Source organism: Lonchura striata, chromosome 31 (assembly GCF_050655825.1).
Source record: "Lonchura striata isolate lonStrDom1 chromosome 31, ASM5065582v1, whole genome shotgun sequence".
In the NCBI taxonomy this organism is placed as follows: Eukaryota; Metazoa; Chordata; class Aves; order Passeriformes; family Estrildidae; genus Lonchura; species Lonchura striata.
This window is the reverse complement of record NC_140733.1, coordinates 6,277,801-6,294,503: the sequence shown is the minus strand read 5'-3', so window position 1 is coordinate 6,294,503 and position 16,703 is coordinate 6,277,801. Positions and strand designations below refer to the sequence as shown.

Sequence of the window (16,703 nt, the reverse complement as noted above, 5' to 3'; positions counted from 1 at the left end):
CCCCCTGAGCCCCCCCCGGGACCCCCGGAGCCCCCCCCGGGACCCCCTGAGCCTCCCCCGGGGACCCCCAACTGTGAAACTGAAGCTGTGACACCCCCCCCGTGTCCCCCCCCCCCAAAAGTGACACTGGAACCCCCCCGTGTCCCCCCAAAAGTGACACTGGAACCCCCCCGTGTCCCCCCACCCCAAAAGTGACACTGGAACCCCCCGCGGGGGCGGCGCCGGGACCCCCCCAGCAATAAAAACCCTGTGAGAGAGAGAGAGGCTGCTCCCAGTTCATCCCAGTGCTCCCAGTTCATCCCAGTGCTCCCAGTTCATCCCAGTGCTCCCAGTTCCTCCCAGTGCTCCCAGTCCCGGGGCTGTCCCGGGGAGTCTCCCATGGGCGGGACCCCAAATTTCCAGCCCCCCCTCCGCCCCCGGGGGCTCCTCCCCACGGGTGACACCCCGGGGGTGGCCCTGGGGACACTCGGGGACACTCGGAGACATTCCGGGGACGCTCCGGGGCCACTTCGGGACACTCGGGACACTCGGGGACACCTGAGGACACTCCAGGACACTCCAGGACACTCCAGGACACTCGGGGGACACTCGGGGGACACTTGGGGACACTCGAGGGACACTCGAGGGACACTCCAGGACACTCGGGGGACACTCGGGGACACTCCAGGGACACTCGGGGGACACTTGGGGACACTCGGGGACACTCGAGGATAGTCCAGGGACACTCGGGGACAACTGAAGACATTCCAGGGACACTCGGGGGACACTTGGGGACACTTGGGGACACTCGAGGGACATTTGGGGACACCTGAAGACACTCCAGGACACTCGAGGGACACTTGGGGACACTCGAGGACACTCGGGGACACTCCAGGACACTCCAGGACACTCCAGGGACACTTTGGGGACACTTTGGGGACACTTTGGGGACACTCCGGGCCATGGCGGGGCTGAAAACGGCCACGGGCGAGGAGATCGATGGATCCTTCGAGCTGCGCGTGGAGGTGGAGGAGGGACGGGACTGGGGACAGGAACGGGGACAGGAGTGGGGACAGGAGTGGGGACAGGGACAGGAATGGGGACAGGGACAGGGACAGGGACAGGAGTGGGGACAAGGACAGGAGTGGGGACAAGGACAGGAACGGGGACAGGGACAGGAACGGGGACAGGAACGGGGCCAGGGCCAGCCCCGCGTCCTCACCCTCTGTGTCACCGGGGACCTGCCCATCGCGGGGCTCGTGCGGCGCATCCTGGAAACGCTGGGTGAGTGACCACGAGTGACCACGAGTGACCACGAGTGACCATGGACTGACCATGGAGTGACCCACGGACTGACCCACGGACTGACCCATGGAGTGACCACGAGTGACCATGGACTGACCCACGGAGTGACCCACGGAGTGACCATGGACTGACCACGAGTGACCACGGACTGACCATGGACTGACCCATGGAGTGACCCACGGAGTGACCCATGGACTGACCACGAGTGACCACGGACTGACCCACGGACTGACCCACGGTCTGACCCACGGACTGACCCACGGAGTGACCCACCGAGTGACCCACGGACTGACCACGGACTGACCCACGGAGTGACCCATGGAGTGACCCACGGACTGACCCACGGACTGACCCACGGAGTGACCAACAGCTCTGCCCCATGGCCGGACCCCCGGCCAGCCCCCATCCCCCCCTCGGGACACTTTTTGGGGTTTTGGGGGGAGGGGAAATCCGGCCGGGGTGGGGGAGGGCTCCGCTCTTATCGGGGGGTCCCGGGCCCCCCCACTTCCCGCCCCCCCCGCTGATAAGGGCCCCGCGGGCTATAAATAGCTCCGGGAGCGCCCCTCCCCCCCCGAACCCCCGGATGTGGTTTGGGGGGCGGGGGGACCCCTGTGGCACCCCCAGAGCCCCCCCGGGACCCCAAAAACCTCCCCAGCCCCCCCAACCCCCAGAACCCCATTAAAGCCCCCCCCCCCAAACCCCCTTCCAGCCCCCCCGATGCACTTTGGGGACCCCCAGCCCCCATTGCAGCCCCCCCAAACCCTCCCAAACCCCATTCCAGCCCCCTAGACGCACTTTAGGGGTCCCCCAGCCCCCCCATACGCACTTTGGGGGTCCCCCAGTGCACTTTGGGGGGCCCCCACCCCCCCCAGTGCACTTTGGGTGTCCCCCAGTGCACTTTGGGGGTCCCCCAATGCACTTTGGGGGTCCCCCACCCCCCCCAATGCACTTTGGGGGTACCCCAGTGCACTTTGGGGGTCTCCCAATGCACTTTGGGGGTCCCCCACCCTCCCCGTGCACTTTTTGGGGGTCCCCCAGTGCACTTTTTGGGGGTCCCCCACCCCCCCAACGCACTTTAGGGGTCCCCCAGACGCACTTTGGGGGTCCCCCACCCCCCCAATGCACTTTGGGGGTCCCCCATTGCACTTTGGGGGTCCCCCACCCCCCCCAGTGCACGTTAGGAGTCCCCCACGCCCCCAGTGCACTTTGGGGGTCCCCCAGTGCACTTTGGGGGTCTCCCAATGCACTTTAGGGGTCCCCCACCCCCCCCAGCGCACTTTGGGGGTCCCCCACCCCCCCAGTGCACTTTTTGGGGGTCCCCCACCCCCCCCATTGCACTTTGGGGGTCCCCCATTGCACTTTGGGGGTCCCCCAGTGCACTTTGGGGGTCCCCCAGCCCCCCAGTGCACTTTTTGGGGGTCCCCCACCCCCCAGTGCACTTTGGGGGTCCCCCACCCCCCCCAATGTACTTTGGGGGTCCCCCAGCGCACTTTGGGGGTCCCCCACCCCCCAGACGCACTTTGGGGGTCCCCCAGCGCACTTTGGGGGTCTCCCAATGCACTTTGGGGGTCCCCCAATGCACTTTGGGGGTCCCCCACCCCCCCAATGCACTTTGGGGGTCCCCCATTGCACTTTGGGGGTCCCCCACCCCCCGTGCACCTTGGGGACCCCAGCCCCGTGCCCGCAGGGGACCCCCCGCGCTGGGCCGGCCACGCTCTCTGGTGGGCGCAGCGGCGGCGGTGGCTGCTGGGCCCCTCGGCCCCGCTGGACGCGCTGGGGGTCGGGGGGGGGTCCCGGCTGCGCTTCGCCCCCCGGCACCGCCCCCTGCGGCTGCGCCTGCCCCGGGCGGGGGTCCTCAGGCTGCGCCTCGACTTCGCCGCGACCCCCGGCCGGGCGGTGGCCGCGGTCTGCGCGCTGCTCGGTGGGTCTGGGGGCTTGCCGGGGGGGGCTGGGGGGGTTACTGGGGGGTCTGGGGGCTTTCCGGGGGGGGTATGGGGGGGTAACTGGGGGTCTGGGGGCTTCCCGGGGGGTCTGGGGGCTTCCCGAGGGGGTCTGGGGGGGTTACTGGGGGTCTGGGGGCTTCCCGAGGGATCTGGGGGGGGGTTACTGGGGGGTCTGGGGGCTTCCCGAGGGGTCTGGGGGTGTTACTGGGGGGGTCTTTGCGCTGCTCGGGGGGGTCTGGGGGGATAACTGGGGGTCTGGGGGGGTTACTGGGGGTCTGGGGGGGTTACTGGGGGGTCTGGGGGTTGCTCGGTGGGTCTGGGGGCTTCTCAGGGGGATCTGGGGGTGTTACTGGGGGGTCTGGGGGCCTCCCGAGGGGTCTGGGGGGGTTACTGGGGAGTCTGGGGGTGTTACTGGGGGGCTGGGGGCTTCCCGGGGGGGTCTGGGGGGGTTACTGGGGGTCTGGGGGGGTTACTGGGGGGTCTGGGGGGGTTACTGGGGGGCTGGGGGCTTCCCGGGGGGGTCTGGGGGGGTTACTGGGGGTCTGGGGGGGTTACTGGGGGGTCTGGGGGGGTTACTGGGGGGTCTGGGGGCTTCCCGGGGGGTTCTGGGGGCTGCTCGGGGGGGTCTGGGGGTGTTACTGGGGGGGTCTTTGCGCTGCTCGGGGGGGTCTGGGGGGGTAACTGGGGGTCTGGGGGGGGTTACTGGGGGGTCTGAGGGCTGCTCGGTGGGTCTGGGGGCTTCCCGGGGGGTCTGGGGGTGTTACTGGGGGGTCTGGGGGGGGTAACTGGGGGGTCTGGGGGTGTTACTGGGGGGTCTGGGGGGGTAACTGGGGGCTCTGGGGGTGTTACTGGGGGGTCTGGGTCTGCTCGGGGGGGTCTGGGGGTATCCCGGGGGGTCTGGGGCTGTCCCGGGGCTGTCCCGGGTGTGAATTGGGTCTGGGGGCGCCCCAGGGGTCTCCCACCCCGAGGAGCTGTCGCTGCTGCGGCCGGAGCGGGGGGCGGGGCGCGGCCCCCCCGCGCTGGACCTGACGCACCTGCGGGCCTGGGCAGGTGAGGGGGGGGCGGGCCGGGGTGGGCAGGGGTCCCTGGACCCCCCCCCGGCCCTGCCCCTCCCCCAGCCCGCCCCTCCCCCCCCAGAGGAGGCCCCGCCCCCCCCGCTGCCCCCCGAGCTGCTCCGGGCCCTGCGCAGCCCCCAAAGGTGGGGGGGGGCGCCCCCGGGACCCCCCCGGAGCCCCCCCGGGAGCGCCCAGAGCCGGCGGGCGCGGCTGGACGGGCGGTGAGCGCAGGGCGGGCGGGGCGGGTGGGGGGCTTGGGTGGGGTTTGGGTGGGGTTTGGGTGGGGTTTGGGTGGGGTTTGGGTGGGGTTTGGGGGTTTGGGTGGGGTTTGGGTGGGGTTTGGGGGTTTGGGTGGGGTTTGGGTGGGGTTTGGGTGGGGTTTGGGTGGGGTTTGGGTGGGGTTTGGTGTTTGGGTGGGGTTTGGGGGTTTGGGTGGGGTTTGGGTGGGGTTTGGGTGGGGTTTGGGTGGGGTTTGGGTGGGGTTTGGTGTTTGGGTGGGGTTTGGGGGTTTGGGTGGGGTTTGGGTGGGGTTTGGGTGGGGTTTGGGTGGGGTTTGGGGGTTTGGGTGGGGTTTGGGTGGGGTTTGGGTGGGGTTTGGGGGTTTGGGTGGGGTTTGGGTGGGGTTTGGGTGGGGTTTGGGTGGGGTTTGGGGGCGTGGCTTAGGGTTTGGGTGGGGTTTGGGGGCGTGGTTTGGGGTTTGGGTGGGGTTAGGGTGGGGTTTGGGGGCGTGGCTTGGGGTTTGGGTGGGGTTTGGGTGGGGTTTGGGGGCGTATTTTGTGGTTTGGGGGCGTGGTTTGTGGTTGGGGGGGTTCGGGGGCGTGGTTTGAGTTTTGGGCGGGGGTTCGGGTCGTGGCTTGGGGTTAGGGTGGGGTTTTTGGGCGTGGTTTGTGTTTTGGGTGTTGTTTGTGGGTGTGATTTATGTTTTGGGTGGGGTCAGGGTGTGGTTTGCGGCCGTGATTTGTGTTTTGGGTGTGGTTTGTGGGCGTGGTTTGTGTTCTGGGTGTGGTTTGTGGGCGTGGTTTGTGCTCTGGGTGTGGTTTGTGGGCGTGGTTTGGTGTGGGTGTGGTTTTGGGCGTGGTTTGGTGTGGGTGTGGTCCGTGGGCGTGTTTTGTGTTCTGGGTGTGGTTTGTGGGCGTGGTTTGTGTTTTGGGTGTGGTTTGTGGGCGTGGTTTATGTTCTGGGCGGGGTTTGTGGGCGTGGTTTGTGTTCTGGGTGTGGTTTTGGGCGTGGTTTGGTGTGGGTGTGGTCCGTGGGCGTGTCCCGCGTGGGCGTGGCCCCGCTGACCCCGCCCGCAGCTGGCTGGACGCGGGCCGGGCGCTGCTGGAGCAGGACGTGGCCGAGGATGAGGAGCTGCAGCTGCGCTTCAAATACCCGTGCGTGCGGGGGCTGGACCCGCAGGTACCCCGAAACACACCCGGGGACCCCAAAATACACCGGGACACCCCGAAACACAGCGGGACACCCCAAAATACACCGGGACCCCCCGAAACACAGCGGGACACCCCGAAACACACCGGGACACCCCGAAACACACCGGGACACCCCCAAATACACCGGGACACCCCACAATCCCTACCCAGGGACCCCGAAACACAGCGGGACCCCCCGAAACACAGCGGGACACCCCGAAACACAGCGGGACACCCCAAAACACACCGGGACACCCCGAAACACAGCGGGACACCCCGAAACACACCGGGACACCCCGAAACACACCGGGACACCCTAAAATACACCGGGACACCCCGAAATACACCGGGACACCCCGAAACACACCGGGACACCCCGAAACACACCGGGACACCCCACAATCCCTACCCAGGGACCCCGAAACACAGCGGGACCCCCCGAAACACAGCGGGACCCCCCGAAACACAGCGGGACACCCCGAAACACAGCGGGACCCCCCGAAACACAGCGGGACACCCCGAAACACAGCGGGACACACCAAAATACACCGGGACACCCCACAATCCCTACCCAGGGACCCCGAAACACACCGGGACACCCCGAAACACAGCGGGACACCCCGAAACACAGCGGGACACACCAAAATACACCGGGACACCCCGAAACACAGCGGGACACCCCCAAATACACCGGGACACACCGAAACACAGCGGGACACCCCACAATCCCTACCCAGGGACCCCGAAACACAGCGGGACACCCCGAAACACAGCGGGACACCCCGAAACACAGCGGGACACCCCGAAACACAGTGGGACACCCCAAAATACACCGGGACACACCGAAACACACCGGGACACCCCGAAACACAGCGGGACACCCCGAAACACACCGGGACACCCCGAAACACAGCGGGACACCCCAAAATACACCCGGGGACCCCCAAATACACCGGGACACCCCACAATCCCTACCCAGGGACCCCGAAACACAGCGGGACACCCCGAAACACAGCGGGACACCCCAAAATACACCCCCGGACCCCGAACACACCTCGGGACCCCCACAATCCCTACCCGGGTACCCCAAAATACACCGGAACACCCCGAAATACACCGGGACACCCCGAAATACACCGGGACACCCCAAAATACACCTGGACACACCAAAACACACCGGGACACCCCAAAATACACCGGGACACCCTAAAATACACCGGGACACACCAAAACACACCGGGACACTCCAAAATACACCCCCGGACCCCAAACACACCTCGGGACCCCCAAAATCCCTACCCAGGCACCCCGAAACACACCCCGGGGACCCCGAAACCCGCCGGGGCACCCCAAAATCCCTATCCAGGGACCCCAAAATACACCGGGGCACCCCAAAACCCGCCCGGGGACCCCGAAACCCGGCAGGCATCCCGAAACCCACCCGGGGACCCCAAACACACCTCGGTACCCCCAAAATCCCTACCCGGGGACCCCAAAATACACCTGGACACCCCAAAATACACCCCCGGACCCCAAACACACCTCGGTACCCCAAAATCCACCTGGGGACCCCAGAATATCCCCGGGTACCCCATAATACACCCAGATACCCCAAACCCCGCCCCCCCCCGGTTACCTGGGAGGGGTCCCTGGGGGTCCCGGGAGGGGTTTTGGGGGTCCCGGGGGTCGCATCCCCCCCAGACACTTTGGGGTCCCTGGGAGGGGTCCCTGGGGAACCTGGGAGGGATTTTGGGGGTCTCAGGAGGGATTTTTGGGGTGTCCGGGGATCACAGCCTCCCAGACACTGTGCGGTCCCTGGGAGGGGTCCCTGGGGGTCCCGGGAGGGGTTTTGGGGGTCCCGGGGGTCGCAGCCCCCCCAAATCCCTCCCCAGGATGGGCCGCGCGTGGCGCTGCTGCAGGAGGAGGCGCTGGCGGCGATCCTGGCCGAGGAGATCGAGTGCAGCGAGGAGCAGGGGCTGCGCTTCGCCGCGCTGCAGGTACCCTGAAACGCTCCAAAAATACCCCAAAAACACCCCAAAACCACCCCAAAAACACCCCCAAAAACACCCCAAAAACACCCCAAAAATACCGCCAAAAATACCCCAAAAATACCCCAAAACCACCCCAAAACCACCCCAAAAATACCGCCAAAACCACCCCCAAAAACACCCCCAAAATACCCCAAAACCGCCCCAAAAACACCCCCAAAAACACCCCAAAAATACCGCCAAAAACACCCCAAAAATACCCCAAAACCACACCAAAAACACCCCAAAAATACCGCCAAAAACACCCCAAAAACACCCCAAAAACACACCAAAAACACCCCCAAAATACCCCAAAACCGCCTCAAAAGCATCCCAAAAACACCCCCAAAAATACCCAAAACCACCCCCAAAAATATCCCAAAAATACACCAAAAACACCCCCAAAAATACCGCCAAAAACACCCCAAAACTACCCCAAAACCACCCCCAAGAACACATCAAAAACACCCCAAAAACACCCCAAAAACACCCCAAAAATACCGCCAGAAACTCCCCCAAAACACCCCAGAAGCACCCCAAAAGCACCCACAAAACCACCCCAAAATACCGCCAAAAACACCCTCAAAAACACCCCCAAAAATACCCCAAAACCACCCCAAAAATACCCCAAAACTGCCCCAAAACCACCCCCAAAACACGCCAAAAATACCCCCCAAAACACCCCAAAACCAGCCCTGTGTGCGCCCCAAAAACAGCCCCGAGGTACCCCAAAAACAGCTCTGGGACCCCCCCAAAAAATCCCCTGGGACCCCCCCCAAAAATCCCCTGGGAGCCCCCCGAAATCCCCCTGCGCCCCAAACCCCCCGGGACCCCTCCCCAAATCCTCCCCCGGACCCCCTGAGACCCCCCAAACCCCCCGGGACCCCTCCCCAAAATCCTCCCCCGGAGTCCCTGAGACCCCCCAAACCCCCCGGGACCCCTCCCCAAATCCCCTGTCGCCCCCAGTACCTGATCGAGGGGGAGGGGGAGGATTGGGGGGACCCCCCGGCCCCCCCCGAGCCCCGAGACCTGGACACGGCCCTGGAGCGGCTGGAGCGGAGCCTGGGGGGCGGCGGGACCCCCGCGGCGGCCGTGAGAGGGACTGGGGGGACTGGGAGGGACTGGGAGGGACTGGGGAGGACTGGGAGGGACTGGGAGGACTGGGAGGGACTGGGGGGCACTGGGAGCATTGGGGGGGCACTGGGGGGGCACTGGGGGGGCACTGGGGGGGGCACTGGGAGCACTGGGAGGGACTGGGAGGGACTGGGAGGGATTGGGAGGGAACTGGGGGGGATTGGGGGGGACTGGGAGGGGATTGGGGGAGACTGGGGGGGACTGGGGGGGACTGGGAGCATTGGGGGGGCACTGGGGGGGCACTGGGGGGGCACTGGGGGGGGGCACTGGGAGCACTGGGGGGCACTGGGAGCACTGGGAGCACTGGGGGGGGGCACTGGGAGCACTGGGGGGCACTGGGGGGGTACTGGGAGCACTGGGAGCACTGGGAGCACTGGGGGGCACTGGGGGGATACTGGGAGCACTGGGAGCACTGGGGGGCACTGGGGGGGGGCACTGGGAGCACTGGGAGCACTGGGAGCACTGGGAAGGACTGGGAAGGACTGGGAAGGACTGGGGGGGCTCACGGAGGGTCCGGGGGGTCCCCAGGAGGAGCTCGGAGCCCCCCTCGAGCTGGAGGAGGAGCTGGAGATCTGCAGGTACCCCCCTGCTCCCCCCAATCCCCAAATTTGGGGTCCCCCCGACCCTCCCTGTGCCCATTTTGGGGTCCCTTTAACCCCAAATCCCCCCACTTTGGGGTCCCCCTGACCCCCCCCCAATTTGGGGTCCCCAGCCCGTCGCCGTGGCCGTTCCGGGGGTCCCGGCCCGCCCCCGCCCGGGCCGCGCTCTCGGGGGCGTCGCTGTCGCTCTGGAGCCCCCCGGGCTCGGGGGGACCCCAACAGCAGCTGAACCTCCGAGGTGAGACCCCAAAACCCCCCGGGCCCCCGAATCACCCCAAACCCCCCCCCAGGGACCCCCGAAAACCTCCCAGAGCCCCAAATCACCCCAAAACCCCCCCAGGGACCCCCAAAAACCTCCCAGAGCCCCAAATCACCCCAAACCCCCCCCCAGGGACCCCCAAAAACCTCCCAGAGCCCCAAATCACCCCAAAACGCCCCCCAGGGACCCCCAAAAACCTCCCAGAGCCCCAAATCACCCCAATCCGCCCCCCAGGGACCCCCAAAAACCCCAAACTGCCCCTCAGGGACCCCCAAAAACCTCCCAGAGCCCCAAATCACCCCAACACCCCCCGGGACCCCCGAATCACCCCAAACCGCCCCCCAGGGACCCCCAAAAACCTCCCAGAGCCCCAAATCACCCCAACACCCCCCGGGACCCCCGAATCACCCCAAACCCCCCCCCCCAGGGACCCCCAAAAACCTCCCAGAGCCCCGAATCACCCCAAAACGCCCCCCAGGGACCCCCAAAAACCTCCCAGAGCCCCGAATCACCTCAAACCGCACCCCAGGGATCCCCGAATCACCCCAACACCCCCCGGACCCCCAAATCACCCCAAAACCCCCCGGGACCCCAAAATCACCCCAACCCACCCCCCAGGACCCCCAAATCACCCTGGGACCCCCCCCCCCAGTGCCCCCCAATCCCCCCCAGACCCCTCTGGGACCCCCAAATCCCATCTGGAACCCCCCCAAGGTCCCCAACCCCCCCCCCCCCAGACCCCTCTGGGACCCCCTAAATCCCCCCCGGGACCCCACCAGGGTCCCCCAAATCCCCTCTGAGATCCACCCCAGCCCCCTCTGGGACCCCCCTGACCCCCCAAATCCCCCCCAGGCTGTGAGGTGACCCCCCAGGTGGATTTGGGGGCGCAGAAATTCGGCATCAAACTCCGGCTGCCGAGCCCGGGGGGCTCCAGCGAGACCCTCCTGCGGTGCCGCGATGTGGGTGGGGGTCCCGGGGGGGCCGGGGGGGATTTGGGGGGTCCTTGGGGGGTCCTGGGCGTGTCTCAGACGGGATTTGGGGGGTCCTGGGGGGTCCCGGGGGGTCTTGGGGGTGTCTGAGAGGGGATTTGGGGGGTCCTGGGGTGGTCCCAGGGGGTCCTGGAGGGTCTTGGGGGATCCTTCGGGGGTCCCGGATGCACCTGCGGGGTCCTGGGGGGGATTTTGGGGATCCCGGGGGGTCCTGGGGAGTTCTTGGGGGGTCTCGGGGGGTCCTGGGGGAATCTCGAGGAGTCCTGGGGAGTTCTTGGGGGGTCCTGGGTGGGATTTTGGGGTGTCCCAGTGGGGATTTGGGGGGTCCTGGGGGGTTCTCGGGGTGTCTGGGGAGTTTTTGGGGGGTCCTGGGGGGATCTCGAGGGGTCCTGGGGAGTTCTTAGGGGGTCTCGGGGGGTCCTGGGGGGATCTCGAGGAGTCCTGGGGAGTTCTTGGGGGGTCCTGGGGAGTTCTTGGGGGGTCCTGGGGGGACTTTGGGGTGTCCCAGAGGGGATTTGGGGGGTCTCGGGGGGTCTCGGGGGGTTCTGGGCTGGAAAGGAAATGGGAATTGGGGACGGGGGTGGGGGTCCCATGGTAATTTGGGGGTGCTGGGGGGTCCCGGGGATCCGGGGGGGGGTTCGGGGTGAATTTTGGGGTTCCCACCGCGCCCCCCGCCCCCCAGGCCCCCCAGTTCTCCCGCTGGCTCTGCGGCTGCCGCGCGGCCGCGGGGGGGGGGTCGCCTCCGGCCGCGGCGCTGCGGGCGCAGGTCCGGGGGGTCCTGGGGGTCCTGGGGGTCCCGGGGGTCCCGGGGGCGCGGCCGGACCCCCCCGGGACCTCCCCCCGGGACCCCCCGGACCCGCGGCGGCTGCTGCCCCCCCGCCTGCAGCGCCGGCTGAAAGGGAAGCAGGTACGGACCCCCCCCGAGACCCCTCCTCATTTTAACCTAACCCCCCCCGAGACCCCCCCGAGACCCCCCCATTTTGACATAACCCCCCCGAGACCCCTCCTCATTTTAACCTAACCCCCCCCCGAGACCCCCCCATTTTGACATAACCCCCCCGAGACCCCTCCTCATTTTAACCTAACCCCCCCCCAGAGACCCCGCCTGAGACCCCCCATTTTAACATAACCCCCCCGAGACCCCCCCCATTTTATCCTAACCCCCCCTGAGATCCCCCCGGAGACCCCTCCCCACATTTTGACCCCAGAGACCCCCACCGAGACCCCCCCAATTTTAACCTAATCCCCCTGAGACCCCCCCATTTTAACCTAACCCCCCCTGAGACCCCCCCCATTTTAACCTAACCCCCCCCGAGACCCCTCCTCATATTTTAACCCCCGAGACCCCCCCCCATTTTAACCCTCCCGGATATCCCCCCACATTTTAAACCCCCAAAGACCCCCCCCATTTTAACCCCCCCGAGACCCCTCCCCACATTTTTTTCACCCTCCCCAGTTTATCCACAGCCCCCCCATTTTAACCCTCTCGTGACCCACCCCCTCCATTTCCCCCCATTTTAACCCCCCAATTTTAACCCCCCATTTTAACCCCCCAATTTTAACCCCCCAATTTACCCGTTGCCCCCATTCCCCCCCAGTTCACCCAGTGCCCCCCCATTTTCCCCCAATTTTCGCCCCCATTTTCCCCCCATTTCTCCCCCAGTTCCCCCCATTTTAATCTCCCCAGTTCCCCCAGTGCCCCCCCATTTTCCCCCCAATTTTCGCCATTTCGCCCCCAGTTCACCCAGTGCCCCCTATTTTCCCCCCATTTCCTCCCTATTTTTCCCCCATTTTCCCCCCATTTCTCCCCCAGTTCCCCCAGTTTTAATCCCACCAGGTCACCCAGTGCCCCCCATTTTCCCCCATTTTAATCTCCCCATTTTTCCCCCATTTTTCACCAATTTCTCCACATTTTTCCCCCATTTTCCCCCCATTTCCCCCATTTTCCCCCATTTTCACCCATTTCCCCCCATTTTTCCCCCATTTCCCCCCATTTCCCCCATTTTCACCCATTTCCCCCCATTTTTCCCCCCATTTCCCCCCATTTCCCCCATTTTCCCCCATTTTCCCCCATTTCCCCCCATTTCCCCCATTTTCCCCCATTTCCCCCCATTTTTCCCCCATTTCCCCCCATTTCCCCCCATTTCCCCCCATTTTCCCCCATTTTCCCCCCATTTTCCCCATTTTTCCCCCATTTCTCCCCCAGTTCCCCCAGCGCCTCCTGCAGGTTTTGCTCCGGGAGGGGCCCCTGAGCCCCCCCCAGGCCCGGCTGCGCTTCCTGGAGGCCTGGAGGGCCCTGCCCGGCTTCGGCCGGGGGCTCTTCGTGGTCAGGTACTGGGAGCACTGGGAGCACTGGGAGGGACTGGGAGGGACTGGGAGGGAACTGGGAGGGACTGGGGGGCACTGGGAGGGACTGGGAGGGACTGGGAGGGGACTGGGAGGGACTGGGAGGGACTGAGGGGGGGAACTGGGAGGGACTGGGGGGGACTGGGGGGGACTGGGAGGCACTGGGAGGGACTGGGGGGGACTGGGGCGGACTGGGAGGGAACTGGGAGGGGACTGGGAGGGACTGGGAGGAACTGGGAGGGACTGGGATGGAACTGGGGGGGACTGGGAGGGACTGGGAGGGACTGGGAGGGAACTGGGAGGGGACTGGGAGGGAACTGGGGGGCACTGGGGGGCACTGGGAGGGACTGGGAGGGGACTGGGAGGGAACTGGGAGGGACTGGGAGGGGACTGGGAGGGAAATGGGGGGCACTGGGGGGCACTGGGAGGGACTGGGAGGGACTGGGAGGGACTGGGGGCACTGGTAGAAGGGTCCCAGGTGTTCTGGGAGGGTCCCGCAGGTTCCAGGTGGTCTCAGGTGATTTTTGGGGAGTTCCCAGCTGGTTTCGGGGGTCCTGATCAATGTTTTGGGGATTCCCAGCTGCGTTTTTGGGGTTCCCAGCTGTGTTTTGGGGGTTCTCAGCTGTGTTTTGGGGGTCCCCCAGGTTCCAGGGGGCTCTCAGTTGGATTTTGGGAGTTGCCAGCAGTGTTTTGGGGGTTCCCAACAGTGTTTTGGGGTTCCCAGCAGTTTTGGGGATTCCCAGCTGTATTTTGGGGGTCCCCAGCTGTATTTTGGGGGTCCCCAGCTGCGGTTTTGGGGTCCCGCAGGTTCTGGGGGGCTCTCAGGTGGGTTTTGGGGGGTCCCCAGCTGTATTTTGGGGATTCCCAGCTGTATTTTGGGGTCCCGCAGGTTACGGGGGGCTCTCAGGTGGGTTTTTGGGGGTCTCCAGCTGTATTCTGGGGGTTCCCAGCAGTGTTTTGGGGGTTCCCAGCTGTATTCTGGGGGGTTCCCAGCAGTGTTTTGGGGTCCCCCAGGTTCTGGGGGGCTCTCAGGTGGATTTTGGGGATTCCCAGCTGTGTCTGGGGGTTCCCAGCTGTGTTTGGGGGGTTCCCAGCAGTGTTTTGGGGGTCCCCCAGGTTCTGGGGGGCTCTCAGGTGGATTTTGGGGGTTCCCAGCAGTTTTGGGGGTTCCCAGCTGTATTCTGGGGGGTTCCCAGCAGTGTTTTGGGGTCCCCCAGGTTCTGGGGGGCTCTCAGGTGGATTTTGGGGGTTCCCAGCAGTTTTCGGGGTCCGCAGGTTCCGGGGCGCCCCCCGGGACGAGCTCCTGGCCGTGGGCCCCTCGCGGCTCCTGCGGCTCCCGCTGGGCGCGGGCGGCGCCGGGCGCGGCTGGAGCTACGGAGAGCTGGAGCGCTGGGACGTGAACTGGGACAGCGGGCAGGTACTGGGGGGACTGGGAGCACTGGGAGGGACTGGGAGGGACTGGGAGGGACTGGGAGGGACTGGGAGCATTGGGAATGGACTGGGAGGGACTGGGAATGGAACTGGGACAGCGGGCAGGTACTGGGAATGGACTGGGAGGGACAGGGAATGGACTGGGAAGGACTGGGAATGGAACTGGGAATGGAACTGGGACAGCGGACAGGTACTGGGGGGACTGGGAGGGACTGGGAGCACTGGGAGGGACTGGGAATGGGATGGGAGGGACTGGGAATGGGATGGGAGCACTGGGAGGGACTGGGATGGACTGGGATGGGAACTGGGACAGCAGGCAGGTACTGGGGGCACTGGGAATAGACTGGGAACACTGGGATGGACTGGGATGGACTGGGATGGACTGGGAGCACTGGTTTGCCCTGGTCAGCCCTGGTTTGCCCCAGTGGGATTTTGGGGGGGGGGTCTCTCCCCGGTGGGATTCGGGGAGGGGATTTTGGGGAGGGGATTTTGGGGAGGGGATTTTGGGGAGGGGATTCTGGGGAGGGGATTCTGGGGAGGGGATTTGGGGAGGGGATTTTGGGGAGGGGATTTTGGGGAGGGGATTTGGGGAGGGGATTTGGGGAGGGGATTTGGGGAGGGGATTTGGGGAGGGGTCTCACCCGTGCCCCCAGGTGCGCCTCTGGCTCCGCGGGGACGTGACGCTGGCGCTGCGCGTGCGCTCGGCCCCCCCCCGCGCCCTGCACCAGTTTTTGGGGGGGTACCTGGTCCTGGGGGGGCCCCCCCGCGACCCCCACGAGCTGCGGCGCCTCATGGAGGGGGGGCTCGACCCCTGAGACCCCCCCCGGCACCCCAACATTGTCCCTGTCCCCACAGTGTCACCCCCAAACCCCCCCAAAATCATCAACACGCTCCCGGTGCTCAACCAGACCTCGGGGTTGTGGGGAGGGGGCTTGGACCCCCCAAATCTTTGTGGGGAGGGGGCTTGGACCCCCCAAATCCTTCTGGGAGGGGCTTGGACCCCCCAAATCCTTATGGGGAGGGTCTCGGAACCCCCAAATCTTTATGGGGAGGGGGCTTGGACTCCCAAATCTTTGTGGGGAGGGGGCTTTGATCCCCCAAATCTTTATGGGGAGGGTCTCGGACTCCCCAAATCTTTATGGGGAGGGTCTTGGACCCCCCAAATCTTTATGGGGAGGGGGCTTGGACTCCCAAATCTTTGTGGGGAGGGGGCTTGGACCCCCCAAATCCTTCTGGGAGGGGTTTGGAATCCCCCCAAATATTTGTGGGAAGGGGTCAGAGCCCCAAAAAATCCTTATGGGAAGGGTTTGGAGCTCCCAAATCCTTACGGGAGGGGTTTGGACCCCCCCAAATCCTTGTGGGAGAGGCTTGGAGCCCCAAAATCTTTGTGGGAGGGGATCAGACCCCTCCCCAAAATCCTTGTGGGAGGGGCTTGGAATCCCCAAATCTTTGTGGGATGGGTGTGGACCCCTCCCCAAAATCCTTGTGGGAGGGGCTTGGAACCCCCAAATCTTTGTGGGAGGGATGTGGACCCCTCCCCAAAATCATTGTGGGAGGGGCTTGGAACCCCCAAATCTTTGTGGGAGGGGTGTGGACCCCCCAAAATTCTCGTGGGAGGGGCTTGGAACCCCCAAATCTTTGTGGGAGGGGATCGGACCCCTCCCCAAAATCATTGTGGGAGGGGCCTGGAATCCCCAAATCTTTGTGAGATGGGTGTGGACCCCCCCAAAATTCTCGTGGGAGGGGCTTGGAACCCCCAAATCTTTGTGAGATGGGTGTGGACCCCTCCCCAAAATCCTTGTGGGAGGGGCTTGGAACCCCCAAATCTTTGTGGGAGGGATGTGGACCCCTCCCCAAAATCATTGTGGGAGGGGCCTGGAACCCCCAAATCTTTGTGGGATGGGTGTGGACCCCCCCAAAATCCTTGTGGGAGGGGCTTGGAACCCCCAAATCTTTGTGGGATGGGTGTGGATCCCCCAAAATTCTCGTGGGAGGGGCCTGGAATCCCCAAATCTTTGTGAGATGGGTGTGGACCCCCCCCAAAATCCTTGTGGGAGGGGTTTTGAATGCCCGAATCTTTGTGGGAGGGGTTTGGACCCCCCAAAATCCTCCTGGGAGGGGCTCAGTCCCACCCAGGGGGTCCCACCCAGGGGGTCCCACCCCCCCAGGGGTGAGGGGCTCCCCCAGAGTGGGACCCCACTGCCCCCCCGGACCCCCAACGCCCAGA

The 16,703-nt window shown here is 65.5% G+C and overlaps 1 protein-coding gene across 1 annotated transcript; it reads left to right on the top strand.

The window, feature by feature from the left end:
* The first annotated feature begins 34 nt into the window (after positions 1-34).
* Positions 35-16,040, top strand: LOC146764803 (fermitin family homolog 3-like). The gene is made up of 13 exons (XM_085563642.1): positions 35-1,263; positions 2,972-3,205; positions 4,179-4,277; positions 4,365-4,503; positions 5,242-5,680; positions 7,584-7,688; positions 8,685-8,909; positions 9,161-9,689; positions 10,563-10,669; positions 11,382-11,606; positions 12,906-13,030; positions 14,321-14,462; positions 15,130-16,040. The coding sequence occupies exons 1-13, from the start codon at positions 942-944 to the stop codon at positions 15,289-15,291; spliced, it is 2,853 nt and encodes a 950-aa protein (XP_085419768.1). The 5' UTR covers positions 35-941; the 3' UTR covers positions 15,292-16,040.
* Positions 16,041-16,703: the final 663 nt, after the last annotated feature.